The following is a 20,554-nucleotide window of genomic DNA, read 5'->3' on the forward strand; positions in this document are numbered from 1 at the left end:
CTCAGAAGCCACACATTAGCGAGGAAGAAAGCACATTTACACTTGAGGCAACATCAGCTCTTTAAAATAAATAACAAGTTTATTTAAGTGTATGACAATTTCATGGCTTGGTAAGTATAACCGAACACAACAAAAAAGGATTGCTTTGATTTTTCAAAGTGGAGCAAACTATCTCTGTACATTAACAGGTAAATTCTCACCTACTCGATGTACTCTGTATCAGTAAATACCAGCAGAACCATAAAAATACATGTTTTGGTCATCAGATGCTTCGTTTCATCAGCATACAATGCTTTTATGAGTTAGTGGAGAAGCCTCACGGCTCACCCCAGGCTTGCACTGCTTACAGTCACAGCATTGTTCCAACTTACATCACATGGCTTAAACACAAGTATTTGCACTACCAGGTCCTCCCTGCTGTCACAGTACACTGGTTCCCAGAGTTAGACTGTCAGTCACTGATGTTACTTCACAATACTCAGGTGCTGATAAAAAGTCTACGCTTTGTATCTGTTGCTTTTTTGCATATAGACCAACTTACCTCTTCCCTGTTCTTATGATCAAAAGGACAAAGCTTCTGCCTTGTGCTCCTCTTCGAGGGGTGCAGAGAGGAAGAACAGGACCAGATGGACTATTTATCAAATTATTCAAATATTTACAAATGAAGAGCAACATACGGAAGACCTGATTAGGCAAACTCTAGCCCCAAAGAGAGAGGCTTTAAGACTGTTAACTACAACCTCGGTGAAATCTTTTTTTCCCCTTTGCTGTAGGAATTCCTGCTACCTCTGCTAGGATCTGTCAGCATGCCTTTGGCTCACACTGAAGCCAGGCCTCAGGTTGTCTTGCTGAAACTATGGCTCAAACTGCTCTGCCACCTCCAGCCACACTGAGCTGGAGTCTGGCATTCTCCCTCCACGTGCACAGACCCCAGCTTCTGCACTGAGATCTGCTGTACCCTAGCAATTGTTCAGGATGAGCACCACATAAAATACACCTATAGCAGCGGGTGTCTATGCAGACACAGAGAATCACATCTTGCCTTTATTGCCTTTGTCCCTGTTTTGCTGCAGCTCCCAGCAAGCAGACACTCTAAACCAAGCCAGCAATGCATTACAGCAGCCAAGTTCAATATCAGTCATTTGGGTAGCAGTCTGCAATTTACCACCTTTGGACAGTTGCTTGCTTTGTGCCTCTCTATTAACAGGTCCCCAAGGTGTCTTCTGACCTTCCAGAGGGATACAAGTTCTTGAATTCTTACAATGGACTATACGAATCCTTTTAGTTTACTTCTGCAGACAGTACTTGCCCCAAAGGAATCCACAGTGTGAGGGATATACGTGAAGTGTAATATCAATAATTTTAAAAGTCTTCAAGAGCAGAACTGCCACAAGCTGTTTGAACATGGCAATTGCAAGAAATCCTTTATGCATCCTTTATCTCTGCAACATCACACTATAGAATAGGAAAGAAAGCTGACTGCTCATATTTGGAGATGCAAACACTGCTGAGTTTGAGCTTGGTACGCAATGCTGAGAATCTCACAATCAGAAAGCAGTGTGAAACATGGAGGCTCCCTGTAAGCCAACACCACGGACTTTGCCAAACTGCCAGTTTCCATGCCTGGTATGGAAAGTTCTGTGCTCAAAAAAGTTGAACAGATTAGATGCTAAATGTGCCTGCATCCAGACACTGAATTTTCTTTGAACAAACAGGTTAAATCCCAAGCAGGATGCTGCCAGCCCTACACCTGAGGATCTTGATGGCTGTCTTACCCCATCCACTTCTCAGTGAATGGTATAGCTAGGAAGGGTTGGACTTTTTTGCTCTATTTTAATTAGACAAGGCACTCAAGCTCTTGGAGAGAAACCAAGGCAGCTCTCTGTGCAAAAGGAGAAAATCTTGGCTTGAAGTAATAACTTTTCCCTGACGTTCAACCTGATCACCAGAAGCACATCATGATGTCAAAACACCACAGTGGATTACATACCCCAGAGTTAAGGCTTTGGTTCAAAGAAGCGCAAAAATATAACCCCACACCACGGAGAAGAACAAAAAGGAATTTAAAGGTGTGCAAAGTTTCTGTTGGGCTTCAGGGAGAGTAGCAGGGAGATGTGTATAGGAGAAGGTAGAAGGACAAAGTTCATAGGCTGATCTGAAACACATTATGCTAAGGAAGCAAAAGTAAATAAGCAATTTAAATGACCTTTGCAAAAGAACAGGAAGAAGCAGATCAGCTCTTATCAGATTATTTAGGTTTCTGCCATTTCATACATGACAGAGATGTCAAACATTTGCTTTCTAAACTAAACAGAGCTAAGCAATCTTAACTTCACATTTAAGGGATGTGCACAGTAGAGACTCTTTGCAAAGACAACTAAGTTTCCCAGGAAGAATTAGGTAGAGCAGAAATGGAGTTGGACCGACAAGCTCAGTTATGAGACAAGAAGTGTGTTGGGAAAGTGCCTGTTTATTCTGCTTCCTTTCACTCACTCTGCAATGGATTAGCATCACCCTCATACAAGACAAAAGAAAATTACTTGTAGAGTTAACTACACTAAGATTAATACAAGACTCCACCAACTTATTTCTGGCAAGCTCTTCAACGTATTCCATATCGTAATAATTATCTTTATTTCCTCTGTGGGGTTTGCCCCATAGGTGAAATACCTGTTCTGGAATTTGTATCTTTCACTGCAAAATCCACAGTTCAGGGATTGCTACGAGCTGCAGCGGGAGGCACAAGGCCAAGCAACACCTTCCAAAGTTACTGCTGCCCTCGCAGCAGGAGGAACATGAATCTTCTGCACAGGTCTGTCCTGTATAGGAAAACTTGGGGTCCCTCTGCTGACAAAAAAAGGTGCATTTGTGTAATTTGCACCATTTCTGCACTCCCAAAAGCCATCGTTACTACATGGAATGATAAATGTTTTTTAAAGGACTTTAAGAGCGGTCCAAGGGGCAAGTTCTGAATCCAGTAAACAGAACTGATCAGCACAGAACAAAGCAGTATTTTACTTTACCAATCAAAGGTTACAGAGGCTGTAAAACACATATACCCAAACTGCTGGAAATTAACCATTGGAGTCAGATTAGATCTGTTTTAAAGCCCTCGATTATGAGGGGACTGTATCTCACCTCCACCCTCACATACCTGCATGCTTCCCACTGCTCCCATTAATTCATTAGAGAGAAAAAAGGACATTTTGGCAAGAACAATCTCTTTAAAAAAAATACAAACAAGCACATTTCTGAGATCGGGGAATATAAGACAGTCCATACAGTTACAAAATCAAAAGGTAGAAAGCTACAGAATGCTGAAACCGAAGAACGCTGATTTCCAAATTCATGGTTTAAAACCTATCTTGCACATGTAAAAACAAAAGGTCCGAAGGCTCCCATAGGATTCTTTAAGAAGCAAGCCTAGCTCTACTTCCTTTTCAAACTGAAAAGACTTCAGTAATTCTACTGGGTCCAGAAGCTGTCATAACACATGGAAACTGCCTGCTTGTAATGCTCCTCATGGAAATACTTCTATTAAAAATAAACAAAAACTGACAACTTCCCTACAGTCCAAAAACTGATGAATAACGTGAAGTTTGCTAAGCCTGCTGAGTCAACAAACACAATGCAAGATGTGAACAGGAAGGGATGGGAGGAGGCTGACATGGAAATACACCTAATGTGCTCACAAGCTTTCCCAGTGCCCAACCTCACAAAGCAGCTTTCAGTCAGAATACCTGAGTCTAACTGATGCAATTAATACACAAAATGCATGTGTATTCACTTTTTTTTCAACATTGTCTCCTGCATTCCTGCAGATAAGTTAAAAAAAAAAACTGCAATGTCTATAAAATTATATACCATTTTGAGCCAAACCAGTACCAAATTCTCTTCCACTATTCATTTCAGCCACTGCTTGAACAGATTGTTCGAAGTGCTCTATAAAACTAAGACACTGTACAACAGACCCTTTGCTGCCACTTCCTCCTTCTAACACAATGCAGCATAGCTTGGTTGTTTGGAATGAGATCTGACTATCAGTATCAACACTGACAGCTTTACTTCTACCTGGGACAACATTCGATGTTTATTCCGCTTACCATCTGAACCACCACAGGCACTTATGAAGAAGTGGTGCCATAACCAGGTGTTTCATATGTTGGGAATAAACCAGAAACCTGAAGTCTTATTCCTTCTCTCCAGTCACTCCTGTGCTTTAAGACAACTTTCTGCATTCCTGGTATTTAATTAGTGTTTAGTAAGACTGACAAAGGGAGTTCTGATTCACCAGAGCCCTGTGTCATGGTCCACACTATGATTATTCTCTGAACCTCACCATCAATACCAGGAAAAACAGCTTAATATTGCACAGTTTTTTCATCCCAGGTCCAAAGCACAGGGATTAGGTTTAAGACTGACATGACATCTCCAAATGAGAGATGCTTTCTCAAAGGTTTTGTTTAAGCCAGAAAAGGTGTCCTATAGCATCTCTCCATACACCCTGAAAAATAAAGTGACTCAAAGATAAAAACACCACCACTGGAAACCCCGCTGAGATCCAGTCTATGCTGGCACCCAGATGGGGAGTGGATGAGCTTCTGTGTTAAATACATATTTGTCAAGATTAATCAAGTCTATGTCATCTGAAAACAGTAGAAACATGTATTTGAGCGTTTCCCCAAGAAAGAAGCTCTCCATCTTATCTCGTGGCTCTGGGTTAATGGGGTTCTGAACGTTGTTAATAGAAGTATAACCACCTGTAGGAACCTGCAAAAAGACAAAAAAAGCACTTCATATATTTCTATTATCTAAAATATTGTTTTAACCTCTCAGCATGCAGATGCTTTTAGAGAAAAACAAGTACTAGTCAGCAAAATTAGTTCTTGTTTTTCATTTGTACATGAAAATCAATTACAAAAATTCTGTGCAATTCACTGAATTCTGTGCAAACCACTGAACACAGCACCAGAACAAAAAGAAGCAAAATGTCCATTTATGCTCATTTTGTAGAGTTAGAGCAAAGACCACACCACTGATGTTTGCGGACAAAGCTACAGGAAATCATGTGCACTTACAGTTGGTCAGAGCACCACACTTATCTTTTAAGAAGAGGCCACAGATATTTAATCACCATTGCGTGTTTTTTCAGCGTATCAAAGTGGACTCTTCAAAGCACTCTCATTAGAATGAATACGCAAAAGACCTCTATTAAAGCATTAATGCACTTCCCATGGCAGTTTGTATCTGGCAACCAAAGTGTTGTTTCAATCCAGTGAGATCCTTCTCAGCTTCTGAATATTAAAGATCACAGCACAGATTCTAACAGCTTCCAAGAAGACACAGATGTTTTGGTAGTCTGCACAGAGCTTCTTTCATTCACTTTCTAATCAGTGCAATAGTACATTCACTGAAATAACATGTACCAATTTTGTGCATCTCTGACTGTAATACACTGCACAAATTGACTTTGTTTTGCTCTTACGAGATTCCCTGCAGATCTTTGATGGCTTTGAGAGACAGAAGACAGCCTTCAGAAGCTCTTCTTAGAGAGCAAGTGAGCATAGTTCTCTAAGAATGAGAGCATTATGAGCCAACCTTACCCGTGTATATTTATTGAAGTTCTGCAAGATTTCCCAGCCCCAGTCTTGGTATTTCTTATCCCCGGTGAATCTGTACATATAAAAAAGGCTTTCCACAGTTTCTGGTCGCAATAGGTTGTGCCTGTCTGCAGGCTGCAAGAGAAAAATAATAAAGCCAAGAGGAATTCAGATAAGTAGTTCCTCCAAAAGCACATACACAGAGAGAGAAACAGCAACTCCCATCCCCATCTACTCCAAAAGAGTTTTCTACACATAATTTAGAAGCTAAATACTCTGCAGGTATAATTTTTTAAAAAAGGACTAGTATACACTTGCAAAGCAATGAAGTAACAGAACAACCTGCTTTATGAAGTACTTCACCAATGTGTGGCCAAGATATTCAGCAGCAGAATAAGACATAAGAAGGGTCATCAAACTACAGTTGATGCCGGTTGGCTGCTCACCTTGATTTCTACGTCTTTGTGGCCATTTTGTGCATGGAGATTGAAGTGTACGATCTCTGGACTCAGGCCTGTCTCTACTTGTGCATACATCTGGTAACAGGTCTCTATCAGGGCTTCGGCCAGCTTCATATGATCAGCAGTCAATCCATTGTGAGCTCCCAGAGCTAAAGTCCCAGGCAGGAAACAAACCAAGTGATCCTGTAAGACAAAACAACTCTTACTAGGAAAAAAAGTCATATAAATCAAGTGAAGTAGGTTTCATATCACACTACTTCACAATACTGTGATATGAAAAAATTCTCATTTTTTAGTACTAACAGAGCAAGATGAGGTCAACAGCTTGTTTTCAAGGTTAATCTGAAAAGCCAGGTGTATTTTAAAATTTTTATATTTCTAAATTATGGAGAAGTAGTAGTATACAAAACAGACATTGTCGCAGAAGCTTCAGACACTGGGATTCTATGACAAAGGAGAGTGGGTTGTGGTGGTAGTTTTGCTCTTGTTTTCTTTTGTAGTTATGTGCAGGTGTATTCTTACCATCTTAGCACTGAAATGACCATGAGCAAGCTCTCCTACAAAGGTAAGCTTCTTGGGTTGTGATCTCTGAAGAAGATGCTTTTTCACGCCTTCTATAGCTCTCATATAATCCTCCAACAGTCTGTAAATTAAAACCATTCCCAGTTGGCTCACATACACACAGAATCCATTTCATCACAGCTGATGATGTACATTTATTCTCCTGTCTGTAACATTCATCACATCTGATGTGATGATGAAAAAAAGTATTCTGAGGAGAAGACATTTTGAGATAAAGTCCAATTCTCAAGCTGTTTGAACTTCAATTTACCAGAAGTCATCACACACCTGCTTCTGAACGTGAGCTACTTTAAGCTGACTGTTATACATACACATTATATTTTTTTCAGCATTAAGCTACAACTGAAATGTTTACAACTTGTATCATTTTCATATCAGGTATGAGAAGCAGAAAAAACTTACTCATTTTCTGTTTTCCCACCCTGAATCCACTGCTTGAGCAAATACTCATAGTAGCTGTCAGCCCTGGCTCCCAGAGTATAAACACCTAAGTGAGTGAACTGCCCGCTGTTGGTGTTTATGAACATAGGCACCAGTCCATCATTCTTCCCTGAAAGGGTGTGAACATGCTTCATCACCTCATCAACAGCTTTCTAGAAGAAAGAACAATATAAACATAAATTACAAACATACAAATGACAGACAGAAACTGTGGCCAGTAGCTTCTGGCCAGTAACAAATCTTTAGTTATCCTTCTGAAAACAAGCTCTGCTCATAGGGTGTAATGAACACAGCATTTCAAACTTTCTGACTATCAAAGCCTGATGTTCTCGGTATGATTAAGTACTCTGAAATAATTAAAATTCTTTCCTCCTCAAATACAAAACTCAAGTGTATTCCTGAGTGCAGAAAGTCCACTCAAAAACCAGTACTTTAGTGTGAGACTATGATCTGATTCACTCATACTTGCAAAATCCAGCTAAAACAACTGCATGAACCATGTTATCCCTAAAGAAATAACAGCACTATTCAAAACACAAGCTCCAGATACGGCTTCAAAACAACAGAATAACATTACCGAGAAACAACAGTGGAAATTATTATTTTCTATGGAATTATTTTTGTTTTAAATAAATTCTTCTTATACTACGACACAGAATCTAATTTACTGTTATTTTAATCCCATGAAGGGCAACACAGTATTTTTTTCTTAGAATTTACATAATGACATGAAGAAGTCACATGCAGAACTCTAAGAACATTAAGCTACACACAGCTTCACAGCCCACACTTAATTTTTTTTCAAATCAGATAATGTAGCATCAAGCAGAAATAACGGTCCTAAGAGTGAAGGGACAGTTGTGAGGAGATGGTTGTCCTGTTTTTTAAAAATAAAAAGCTGTTCCTTAGGAAGAAAAATAATCATCTCCACCATTACCTTTTGGTATTTAAGAAAATAATTGGAATGACTGGAATTTTCCTTTCTTCACCTACAGTTTCATAACATTTAACATCAGGGAGACTAAAGTGCTGGTTGTGCTGTAGATAAGTACAAAGAAAAAAAAAAAGGAAAAAACAAACAAACAAACAAAAAAGAGTAGCATCATCTGGGCCTTCTATACCTGGTATTTTTCATCCCCAGTGAGTCGAGAAAGCTCTCTGAACTCCAGCTGAATACTGGTCACCTCTGCCACAGTGCTGTCAGACGTCCAGCGGGGCGGATGCGCAGTGCCCCGGCCAATGTTGACATCAGAGTATGGAATTTTGGAAGGAGTCTTGAATGCTGGCATGAGCCTGTTCCCAATGTCTTTCTAAAGAAAACAAGAGCACAGAATAAAAAATAAAAGTAAACACAAACACATGCAAACTTTAAGGTTTTCTTTCAACAACCAGATGAGGATGACAGCGATCTAGCTTTAGACTGTGAGAGAAAGACAAGAATTTATAATGGTCACAGGTTAAATGCCTCTCCCACCATTTTGATTATGAAACAGCAGCAAAATGCAACATTTAACTTCCTGATGAACCCTCCCCCAACTTTTTCAACTGTGAGATACTAATCCAGTTTAATTTCTGGAACTAATAACTTACAGCTTTTTCCAGGAAGAGGCTGTCTCCAGAGAGATGGTAGGTGCTCAGCAAGCCACCCAGGATACGAATAGTGCTCTCAAACAGGTTCACATCAACATTTTTATCAAAGGCTAAATCATTTGCTACCCATTTTCTTGCTTCTTCAAACTCTGCGAAGTATAAAATATAGCACAGTTATTAACCTCTGGTGTGCTCCAGCAACTGTCCCAGAGGCATTAGCATAGTACCTATCCTTAACCTTCCCTGGCACTGCTTGAGGCCATCACCTCTTGTCCTGTCACTGTCACCTGGGAGCAGAGGCCAACCCCACAAAGTGGCTACCACCCATTCCTCAGTTTCTAGCACACATATATCTTATTATACATAATAGTTGAATATTCTTATCCAGCATAAAATACTAAGCCAAGAGCAATGGCGTCTGTTCATAAAGGGCTGTGGGGTTTTATATGTATATACAAACATATTTACACATGTTGGTTTTTTGTGTGTACAATTTTATTTATACAAAATTAACATGAAAACTACTCCTTTCAGCCATACATAATAAACCTTCCCCACAAAGACCTCTAACCATACAGTGACTAAACAGAAAACAAAGAATTTCAGGGGTGAGTACAGAGAAGCAAAAAGAAATTACCTTCTCTCAGGCCTAAAATCCACATAGTATCCAAGGCATCAATTAATGTGAGCCCAAGGCCAAACCACTCACTGTAAGACTTGGACAGTGGCTTCAGTTCATCGTGGCCCCAGGCAAAATCTTTATATCCTTTCCAGGCGTGGCGGAATGCTTCTACCACAGCCATCTGACGTTCATTTATGGGCACTGCAAAAGGAAAAAAGCATCTTGCTCAAGAGTTCAGCAGCAATATCAAACGCTGTTTTACTAAATCATACCCACATAAACTTTATTCTAAAACTCTGTGAAATGTAAATGTGAAAAATACATTCAATAATAATAATTTCAAGAGTAAAAGTGAACAGGAATAAGGGTGCTCTATTTACCTGGTTCTTTCTGGCTCTCACTTTCCACAGACAAAGGCTTTTCTGGTTCCTTTATTCTACTAGATGGAGGTTCACTGCTCTGGTCAGGTTCAATCACTGCTCCTCTCCAGCTGCAAAAGCAAGAGGCTGACATCAATATTTCATATATTTCATATTTAATAACAATAATTTAAAAAAGAAAAAAGAAAAAAAAAAAAAGAAAATTAAAAAAGAAAGCTTTAACTTGCTGGAAACCCTTCTACCTGATAACAGATTTCTCTGTTTTCCCCTGTTTATCAGCCTGGGCTGGCTCTTCTACTGCCTTGCTGGTGTCATGTCGGGTTTGCTGCCTCACATCCCCCCATGGGGGCTTGATCTGAAAATTGGAAGGATTCCGCCGACCATGTAGTAATTTTGGCTTCTTCTGAGAAAAAGAAAAAAAGTGTGCTCAATACTTCACACAAACAATAAAATTCAAACAATAAGTCAAAAGCATTAATTCTGATATAATACCAGCATGCAAAATCTGCCTTGAACGGAAGACATGTGGCAACGTGTTTGTGTTGGTGGTGGTGCTAGCTCTGGTTTGTTTCTTCATTTAACAATTCATGAGAAAAATACACGTAGAAAAACACAAGCGTATGTTCAGCAATAACAGTCCTCTGCTCTGCTAATCCAAACAGCCAATTCTTTTTTCTTTCTTGTCATGCTGCCTACAAATGTAACCCTTCAAAACCTACTGAACACCCGCTCTGCTCACTGCTATTTTTCAAGTTACCACAAAAGCTGTGCTAATTCAGTGTGACACTGACTGCACCCTATGTGTCATAGTCAGCCACTACACCATTCAGACACATCACAGCTGTGACAGTGACATCCAGAGCACTCCAGGTGCAAACAGATTTATTACAGCAGGTAGGTGAAGCCTCAAGTAAGAGGTCAACGTGACATAAAGTCCTATCACTCTGACATGTATCACTGATTACAAAAAAGTAAACTGAACACTTAAAAAGTTAAAGCCAGGACACAGATCATGCCAAGAGTGGTTCCTAAGATGACAGCACTGCGTCCACAGCAGGTCTGTATTGCAAGTTGTAAAACTTCTTTCCATAACAACAGTTGGAAAATATCACTACTTGCATCCTCCACAAACTCTTCAGCAGGTCTGGAAATCCAATTTCTTCTCTTCATACCTGAGGTGAAAGCTCTGGGTAGTCTCCAGCGTTGGCATCTGCCTTCTGGGGTGCAGGTAGGACAGCTGGATTTGCCAGCTTTAATCCAGGTGCATCTGGTTCTGTTCCACGCTCATCCGCTGATTTGTTTGTTAAACCTGGACACACAAAGCTGCTCAGTAAAGGCAATCAACAACTTCGGTTCCAGCTAGGAAATCCTAACAGCCTGCATTCCCACAGGAGACCTCCTCCAAACAATGTTTCTGTTCATCAAACAGGGATGAACATGTTATAATTCTTAGATACAAAGTACCAAGTGGTATTAACAAATTCCTGAAGTCAAAGGAGGCTGCCGAAAGGCACATGCTTTCTAATTTCCATTATCCTTGCTTCAAAATACAGTCAAGAATATTAAATCAGAGGTAAATGTGCCTTTGTACAGTAGAAAACCTTAGAACTTCAAATCTTATAGACAATCAAAACTAAAAGAGGATCATCTTATCCTACTGCTTTGGTTTGAGTTACTAATACCTACATACAAGCATTATGAAAAGAACTTTCACAGCCTCCAAGCCTTCATCAACTAAAACAAAATGCTCTCCAGTCAAGATAACACAGAGGCATGAAAAATACTTCTGATTAAGCATACCCATTGAAACACGTCATAATGCTACTGTAATGGATGCAATCAGCCACTGTCAACAAAATAAACACTATTCAGAAGCATTACCAAAACCTCTTAAGTGTAACACTATGTTCAAGGAATTTAGAGCCATACAGAACACGTACTTTTCCAAGGTTCCCCCACGCTTGTATATGAAATTACTCCGCAGACTGTCAAGGCAGCAAACAGGAAGAGAATTATGCTCCGCTGTAGTCGAGACAGCTGCTTCCATTTCTTCCGGAGAGAAAATGAGAGGAAGAAAATTTAGCACTCCATCAAGAGCCCACTCCACCAAAATTAAATTCCTATCTGTTCATTCATAGCAAGGAACGCAAAACTAAGTTTAATTTCACCCTCTGTTTCCAACAGAGAAGTTCACTGCTTATTTCCTCCGATGACAGAGAAAACAGAAATACAACATGCTGCCCTAGGGCACAGCAGGCACGGTAACACATGAGAGCTGCTTGCTGCAAGAGCCCTGGAGAACGTCACACGTTGAGACTGCCAGACAGCATCATGTGCAGCACGCTGCCTTCCAGAGCAGCCCTGCTTGGCTGACCTGCGCATCTGCCCAGATGTCAGATTGCAAACATGCCACAAATCTCTTCCCTTCCTGTCCAGAGCTTCTAAAGAACAGACGTGCAAAATGAAAGCAAGGAAAAAGCGGCAGGAAAACTAAACATATTACTGCAGCAAAGAAGAAAGGCTTTAAATGAGCTTCACATCAGCCACTGCCCAGGAAAAGTATGGCAAACTGCATCTGAAAAACACATCTGTAGGACTGCCATAGATAATGGTTTGTCACCGGAAAAAAAGCCACCAACCCATACAAAACAAAGCGAGCCAACAGTATAATGTACACAACAAAAACAGGACAAACAGCACTTACACCAAATCACTAAAAGCCAGACACCAAATGCCACATCAATCTAACAGAGAAGTCAGATCCAAGAACTCCAACCCATAGAGAAACAGGTCAAAGTTAAACATTAACAGTTCAGTTACCGATTTGTTGATTTTCTAAGAATAGAAGCAAAATGTATCAGAGCCGAAATTTGCTTCCAATGGTCGCCTTTGGCAAACGGGGCGTTCCGGCGTTAACGCCAGGCTCGGTAACACTGCAGCTTCCCACGAATCTCCCCGCACCTCCCAGCTCTTCCTACAGCTCAATAAGGGCCAGAGGCTGCGAACACCCCGACACGGACTATCCCGCCACGCGGTCCCGCCGCCGTCAGCTCCGCCACCCGCACAGCACAGAATCCAGCCGTGCCGCCCGCAGCTCCCGGTTCGACATCGCGGCTGCCACAGGCCGCCGGTACCGCGCGCCTCCAGCCCGGCACAGCGGCCCCGTCCCGACAGCCCGCAGCGTCCGGGCCCTCCGCCCTCACCCGCCAGCAGGAGCGCCGCCTCCGGGCCTTGCTGTTGTTGTAGCCGCCGGCGCCCACCGCCTCCTCCGGGCTGAGGGTAACGGAGATGAAGTCCCGCCTGGGCGGCGAGGCAGCGACGGCGGCGGCGACGTACATGGCGGCAGCCTCAGAGGCCGCGGCCCGTCCGCCCCGCGCCCAGCCGCCCGCCCGGCCCCGCGCCCGCCGCCATTTCCCCGCGGCCTCCCCGCCCCGAGCAACGGCTGAGCGGACGCTTCGAGCGCCGCTCTCACCCCGCGGCGCTTCCGGGTGCCGCTCTCCAACCCCGCAGCACTTCCGGGTGCCGCTCCAGCCCCGCAGTACTTCCGGTTGTACGGCACTTCCGGCTGCAGGCGCACTCGCCGTATGGCGGCGGGTCGGGCCTCAATGGGAGCTGCGGGGCGGGGCGGGGCGGGGATGTGCAAGGATCCTGCAATGGTCCCACAGCGCATCCTTGTTTCTAAACTGGAGAGATGTGGATCGAAGGCATTTCCCAAGGTCGCTGCAGCCCCAGCTGTGCTGTCAGTGCTGCCATGTCAGCGTCCTGCAGCCGTGTGACAGCACAGCGGTGGGTACGGACAAAACCACCGGCATTTCCTCACAAACAAGGGAGACAGGCAGACACATAGAGATCACAGCAACATCTTTATTATCAAAATGCTTAATTGTCCAAAAATCTCTGGAAAACAAAACAAAATACATAAGGCATTCAGCACCCTAATTCTTCTCAAAAACAATGTCTAAAGCATACCTGCAGTTCAGTGTTCACATGACTAAAACATGCACAAAATGAACTATAATTCAATTTTAAAAAGCATTTTAGAAATAACAGAAGAATATTTTTTCTTTATAGCACAGCACAATTTAAAACAACCTGGGCCTGAACTGATGAGAAATGCTCTCAAAGATACAATGAATCAGTTCTCAGATGCAAAACTCAACTGACAGGAATGGAAATGACCCATAAAAAATGCACAATAAAAAATACAGAACTGAGCGTCAAAGACAAATGCTCAATTTATACTAAAGATTCTACTCAAAATACTAGTTGCACACACAGCAAGAGGTAATCAGAACTGTAGTGAGAGGGTCTGCACATAGAAAAGGCTAATTACATTGAGGATGTGAATGCTGAACTGCATCTCCTGAGCAGCAGAGGATTACAGAAAAAACTGCTTTTGGACAGAAAGGGTCCAGTACAAAAAGTCATCCCATACTGTACAGATTGGGGCATCATAATGATTCTTCTTCAGCTCTTCACAGTTTAATACAAACAAGCAAATATATATATAAACATATATATAATAACAACAGCACAAATAGGATTTAAAAAAAAAAAAAAAGGCACTGCAGAGATCTAATCTTCATGAATGCAAAGCTGATTGATCAGATTCCAGCTGGCTCTGTTATATGTTTGTATGCACTCGAGAAAGGAAATATAAAATCTGTCTGGTACCTGGAAAGTACTAATCATCATTCACATCGCTGTCTACAAAACAGACCAGGGTAAAAGGCTCAGACTTCAGAGTCACCAGACAGATCTGGTGAGTAGGCACAACTGCTGCAAGGATTTGGCATCAACACGACACTGCAAAGCAAGTTTTCATAAGGCACTTCATATGACCTTTTAGGAGGGTCAGTTCTTATAATGGCTCTGACAGACATGCATCTTATTTGAAGGGGAGGTCCTCCTTCCTCTTCAAGAACTTCCTAACATTGCTGCTTTGTCTTCATCGAGTATAAAGGGAGAACAGAAGTCTTTGTTCTTCATGTACCTCTCCAGACCCTGAGAACGCATGAAAATCATAAGGTTAGGTTGTAAACACATCAGATTGGCCACTGTAATGTTTACAAAGAATGACTGACTCCCCAAGTTAAAGGGCCACACAAAGGACAGACAATAGCAGCTGTTCCCCAGTGAGGGTAGAAAGCACTTCAGCCATATGACTAGAGTTTGTGAAAGAGAGGCACAGACAAACTGTAAAACAGTGGACTGTAGGAACAAGCCCTGCTGAGGAGGGTGAGGCATGGGGCAGGTGTGTTCTGAACTCATACTAGAACAGTCCTAGCAAAGAAAGTCACATTGTCTCACCTTTGTTTTATTCTTATAAGAAACCAATTGTGGTGAGCCAGCTACCTGCAGACAGAAACTTAGCAAAGATGTAAAGGTATTCATTCAGTTAATCTCAAAGTACCAATGACTCCTAATGAAACTTCACCATCTCATTACATATCTCATTTTAGAAATTCCTAAAACTGAGATATATGAAACATTCCTGAGCAAACTGCTCAAGAATAAGCCACGGTGAAACTACAAATATAACACAAACCCTAGCTCCCTTTACCTTACCATTTCTGAGCAAGCACAGGTTAAAGAAATCTCATTTCTGTAAAGAAATCAGATGTATTCCTGCATACTCTTAAAAATGTTACCTCCATAGATAATTATTCTCACCTCTCCAAAGTAAGATACTAATGGAGAAATCTCACACACAGCTGGAGGATCTTCAGTTCCTGAAAGACTGAACAAGAGAACACTGGGTTAACTTCTTGCTATGCTTGCAAAACAGTGCGTTGTCTTTGAATGTTTTTCAAGAGTAAGACATCCAGAAGGAGACAACATTTGTTACATTCACATGCATCAAATACCACTTGAATATAAACTACGAAAGCAAAAGGGAATTAGCAGGTTCTCATCAAAACAATTACATGACTTTTTAAAAGGTGCTTCAAATAAAGCAAACAGCTTCTGGGTTTATTAAACTGGCAGTTGATGAAATAATTATTCCACATAGTAAAAGCGGCTTTACATTCAGTGTGATGCATCAAGCATCTGAATTGGTAACTGCTGTAATATCCATCTGAGTCTCTTACTGGGTTTTAAAAATTGGGACCACAATCAGAAGAGGTAGGGATGACTACAAATTACAGTTCCTTGAGCTGGTTAGTGATAGAAAAATCTGCTTCTATCTAAGGCAGTTGTCTTACGGTGTTCAAGTTGCTATAGGAGGAGTCAACTTGTGACCTCCAAGGCAGGAATCGGCCAGAGTTAAACAAAGGGTACTGTGCACAAAGTACTCACAGTACTAATGGAGCAGTAGGTGTAAGATTTTCTTTTGGAAAAGGCCATCTGAACAGAACTCATACCAAGCGATCAGATAAATGCTCTGTTTTGTAGAGCACGCTGTGCATGCCATCACCCAGCCATCAGGCTTGGGAAGCCACGGGTAAAGAAGCTGCAGAGAACATCACTGAGGTTCACACCTGAGCTTCTCTGGTATTGTGCAGCCATCTGCATCCAGAAATCTGGCCCCAGCCCTGAGAGCCCAGCGGTAATGCTGGGCCAGGAGGGACTGCCGAGCAGTGGTAGGATTGTCTTTCTCAGATGTGTCTGCATTTTTTAATGGTGAGAACTCCTCTTCTCTCAAAACTTCAAACGCCACAAAATTCCTATCAGCAAAGGGGAGAAAACAAGAATAATTAAAAACAAAGCTAGCCATCAACTTTGTTCTCAAGATGCAAAACCAACTTTCATGAGGAAGTGCTCATATATATTTTAGCAAGCAGTGATGTATACAGCCTGGGGCAGAGTCAAGCTAAGGAAAGTCCACCTCCCATCTGAGAAGCAAATAAGAACCAGGGCTGTATGACAGAAAACCAGAATGAGTTGCAACGCCTGAAGCTCAGATACATGGCAGTGCTGTGATTTTCACATCAGAGCACAGCACCCCTGGCTCAAAGAAGCAGTTGCTCAGCATGGGAGCCTGAGGGCAAGGAGTGACTCAGGACTGCGGTTTCCAGGTATGAGTAGGCAGTACAGAAGGACATACAGTCAAATGTATGCACAGAAGTTTACCAGAAAAGGGAATGCAAATAAAACCACAGCAGCACCTTCATGTTTCTGTACTTCACACACAAAAAACATCTGCCAAGCAATTTGTTCCATATTATCAAAAAAGTACATGAAGTAATATTAAAAAAAAAAAAACTTGAAGTAACTGCTTGCAGTTGTTTCAAAACCCATTGCTCTGCATTATTTCCACCACACTGACTTTGCTTTTAAGTATGTTTCCTTACAGACTGCATGTCAGGGACTAAAGACCAGGGTTCAAACCTTATCTCCTTCACCTACAGTAAATCTTCTTAAAACCACTACCTTCAAACAAGATATTTCAGTTTGCCTAAGGTCTCTTTGTTGTTGTTGTTGTTGTTGTTGTTAATTTCAGCTTAGAGCAGAATCTTTGTTGCTGAATTCTAGGCTTTGGAAAAGAGGATTCATAAACTTATGATAAATTCCTAAATAATCAGAAGTCCACATTCGCTGAACACAAAGTGCTGTGATAGCACCACAGAGATAACACAGCTATCTCTGCTATGTGTTAGTGCTTGGCAAAACCGCGTTTACAGTTCTGACGGCAACCTATCCCCAGGGGGCTCTAGCAACTTGTTCTCTGAACACAAAGGGTGTGAACCGGCCTCAGCTTCTCATGCACCTAAAACCCAACAAAAGCTGCAGTTGCCATGGAAGCCAAAATTATGAAAGGCCAGATTTCTGAGAATCTGAACATTCCAACATGCCCGTATTGTACCAAATGCTGGCTATGCTCTATGTTTCCTGCCTTCTTTCTTTCCTAGGGCCAGCAGAGGGAGGGCCAACCAAACCATCCTCAGCAGAATGAACAATTCCCAGTGAATGATTCCCAAAGAACAGTCAGAGCAAGCCAGCTCTGCACACAAGGGCTCTGAACACACTGTCAGTGCCTGCAGAGTTACTGCCATACTGTACCTTGATAGATACAACAGTCTCTCTAACACAAACTACACACGAGTTGTCAAGATCTTCTACAACTTACAATCATTCAAACAAATATTGAAAAGGGGGAAAAAAAGATCACTTCTGCCACTAACTTAGAGAACTGGAACACATCAAACACAAACTTCTCCAGCTTTATTCCATTCGGTTTTAGTGGCTTTACCAGATTTCCCTCCTCGTCAATGTAAGGCACCTTCTTTATGGCCACATGGTGCTTCAGCTGGGACTCGTGTTTTCTGCAAAAAGAAGGAAAAACAAGTTCATTTACTTCATGCCTACTCTGAAAAAAGAAGTACATATCTGGGAAGCTGAAATGGCTTATTACTACTCCAGGTCATATCTCAACTGTTGTGGATGTTGACCTGAAGTCACACACAGGAAACACTTAACTGAGCAAAGCAGCCCAGACACCTGCATGGCAGGCAGCCAGGGCACTCCACTTCTAATGCACAGCGTGACATTATAGGGTAAAGCAGAAGGTAATGGAGTGCACAGCTGCAATCACAGACAGAGGGGAAAAAGGTAACCTGCATTGTTATTTGACCAGGACTAAAGTGGAACAGAACAGATCCTTTGCACAAAGGGATGAAGCTCTTCTGGAATACTGTCTGCCTCAGAATTAGACAGAAATGAAATTAGGTCTTCTTTAACTGCCCCCACACCTTTGAACTACATCATTTTCATATCCTCCCACAGGAACAAACCCCACAAGAAAACAGTACCTACAGTCCAGGGTGAGAACCATAACTAAGGGAAGAAAGCTGCTCACTGAATGCCCAGTATCACATTTCTGTTTCCCAATTCCAAGGTGAAGTCCTCTGCCAGCCTCACCCACTCCCCCACCCAATTGTCCAAAGGGGGATACAGCATGGCTGACATTTCTACTGAAAATCCTCAAAGTGTGTGGTATGGTCAGTGATGCAGCCCATGTGCCTGCTCATCCCTGCAGGCCCAGGAAGGTCAAAGAACTGGTTTGTCCCAGATGATTTAGCTATAGCAAAGTGTGCAGTGCCTCCATTGGATAAGGCATAAAGACCATGCTGGGGTGACCAACAGCAGACACAGCTGTTTGAGACTTTCTGGAGGAGAGACAAAGTGAAGACCAGAGTAGGAAGTATCCATAACTACAACATGGGAAATGGGAACATTCACTGCGCACAGCTGCCTGGCAGGAACTTACTGGGCCACTGTCTGCAGAAACTCAACAGTGAAAAAATGGTTGCAGATATTGCCAACGCTGTACATCAGCCCTCCATCAGGTCTTCGCTGCTGCGCAGTCTCTGGGCTGATCTCACTGTACTCCACCACCACATGAGAGACCCCATCCATGCGGCACACCACCCCAATAGGCTCTGTGGGGTAGGCCTTCTCCACCACCTGCAGCCACAGGACAGAGGGCTTATCACAAAGGGGAAGAAAACACCAACAGTATTCAAACTCCTGTGCACTATTTGGCCTACAAGACATTGCTGTACACCGATCCTCCAGCGCCTCACAAACACAAGTAAGACAATACTGAGTACTCCAGTAGCATGGAGACATATTCTTCCCTGCAGCCTGGTACAAAAAGCAGTACATGACCAATTCATGGCACAGCTGCTCAGAAGACAGTCCACAGTTAAAAGAAAGCTGCCTCCAGTCAGCTGGCTGTAGCAGCACTCTGTGAGGCACTTATCCTATCAAAGTCTTTCAACTGGACTTGGCATTAAATGAAGAATGTTGAATCTATCAGCCTTTAGCTCCCTGCTTACATGAACAGTGTTGATTAAAGCAACAGAAACCTGTCCTCATGAACATCAGGGAACCTGTTGCTTTTGAGTCACAAAACCAAGCTCTCCTGGCTTTTGCCATCTTTCACAGTGGGATATAAGGAGTGTCTTGATTGGAATTAAAGGTGTGTTTACAAAATCAGCCCAGCATTAGCACCACCTCACCTTGGCACCGCAATCTGCTCCTTTGGAAACACAGAAACCTATGAAGACTGGATCTGCTATTTTGACAAGAATGTTGTCTACACAGTACACATGGACATACTGGATACCACGCTGCTTCATGTCATCCAAGATCTTATTATCCACCAAAGCACGATATAAACCACCATTGCCATCTATAACACGGGAGAAAAGAGGAGGCCCTGGTTAATTAGTGATTTTGCAAGGTTTATCTGTGACTAACAGAGCAAAGGCTAAAAGTACTAAACAGATTTTCCTGAATAGCAAAGTAGAAAACATTTTCTAGCAGAGTCAGTGCCAGTGTGTTTCACTTCCAGCTCTGACGCAGGCTCAGTTCAGACAAGGCTGTCTCCCTCCACAGCCCAGTTCTCTCATCAGCCATATAAGTCACAATACTGCAGCACAGCCCCACAAGGACTGCCCTCACCAAGTCTCTTGCCATGTCCAGGTCCAGCGAAGAGGAGAACTTTTCAACATGAAACATTTCCATCATTTTGGAAAGAGTACTTACTCTGTGCTGTTTTTTCCCTCACTTCTCACTATCAGCCCTGAAAAGGAGCCTTCAGCCAGGTGGATTTTCTCCACAGCCTGACAGCACCACTTGTGAGCAGCAAGCAACTCCAGGCTGGTGCAGTGATGGGAAAGGAGATGCTCAACTGACAGCTTCATCCTGGGAAGCAGCACCCCAGGAACAGCATCCTGGGGCCTCTTCATGTATACACACAGCCCTGCCCACGCAGGCTGGTCCAAAACTGCAGCAGACACACTCTTCCTAATCCTGCCAATTTTGCCAAACTTTCATTGAAAAGAAAAAGAAAAAGAAAAAGAAAAAGAAAAAGAAAAAGAAAAAGAAAAAGAAAAAGAAAAAGAAAAAGAAAAAAATAAGAAAAAGAAA

At 42.3% G+C, this 20,554-nt stretch overlaps 2 protein-coding genes across 3 annotated transcripts in view; both read right to left on the reverse strand.

Moving 5' to 3' along the window:
• Positions 1 to 53: 53 nt before the first annotated feature.
• Positions 54 to 13,218, reverse strand: MAN1B1 (mannosidase alpha class 1B member 1). Of its 2 annotated transcripts, none has more exons than XM_015878706.2 (13): positions 12,880 to 13,218; positions 11,617 to 11,725; positions 10,849 to 10,985; positions 9,919 to 10,076; positions 9,677 to 9,786; positions 9,312 to 9,497; positions 8,675 to 8,823; positions 8,206 to 8,394; positions 7,046 to 7,236; positions 6,584 to 6,704; positions 6,047 to 6,244; positions 5,604 to 5,735; positions 54 to 4,770 (listed from the first exon to the last, which is right to left on the reverse strand). In XM_015878706.2, the coding sequence occupies exons 1-13, from the start codon at positions 13,012 to 13,014 to the stop codon at positions 4,567 to 4,569; spliced, it is 2,019 nt and encodes a 672-aa protein (XP_015734192.1). In that variant the 5' UTR covers positions 13,015 to 13,218; the 3' UTR covers positions 54 to 4,566. The 2 variants fall into 2 exon arrangements, with proteins under 2 accessions (XP_015734192.1, XP_015734191.1); XM_015878705.2 differs by having other exon boundaries at positions 9,919 to 10,079; positions 12,880 to 13,082.
• Positions 13,219 to 13,520: 302 nt separating this feature from the next.
• Positions 13,521 to 20,554, reverse strand: part of UAP1L1 (UDP-N-acetylglucosamine pyrophosphorylase 1 like 1) — an 11,538-nt gene continuing 4,504 nt past the window's right edge. The window contains exons 4-9 of the mRNA XM_015878832.2: positions 19,642 to 19,814; positions 18,888 to 19,084; positions 17,803 to 17,943; positions 16,159 to 16,344; positions 15,350 to 15,416; positions 13,521 to 14,680 (exon numbers count right to left, since the gene is read on the reverse strand). Coding sequence (XP_015734318.1) covers positions 14,594 to 14,680; positions 15,350 to 15,416; positions 16,159 to 16,344; positions 17,803 to 17,943; positions 18,888 to 19,084; positions 19,642 to 19,814 — 851 coding nt within the window. The 3' untranslated portion in view covers positions 13,521 to 14,593. The remainder of the gene's footprint in view (positions 14,681 to 15,349; positions 15,417 to 16,158; positions 16,345 to 17,802; positions 17,944 to 18,887; positions 19,085 to 19,641; positions 19,815 to 20,554) is intronic.

This window comes from Coturnix japonica, chromosome 17 (assembly GCF_001577835.2).
Source record: "Coturnix japonica isolate 7356 chromosome 17, Coturnix japonica 2.1, whole genome shotgun sequence".
Lineage (NCBI taxonomy): Eukaryota > Metazoa > Chordata > Aves > Galliformes > Phasianidae > Coturnix > Coturnix japonica.

Coding starts and splice junctions, on each gene's coding strand:
- MAN1B1 (XM_015878705.2), bottom strand. CDS start 13,014: ATGTACGTCGCCGCCGCCGTCGCTGCCTCGCCGCCCAGGCGGGACTTC. Junction 9,787..9,918: donor ACAGAGAAATCTGTTATCAG/GTAGAAGGGTTT, acceptor TTGCTTTTGCAG/CTGGAGAGGAGCAGTGATTG. Junction 6,245..6,583: donor GTCATTTCAGTGCTAAGATG/GTAAGAATACAC, acceptor TTTGTCTTACAG/GATCACTTGGTTTGTTTCCT.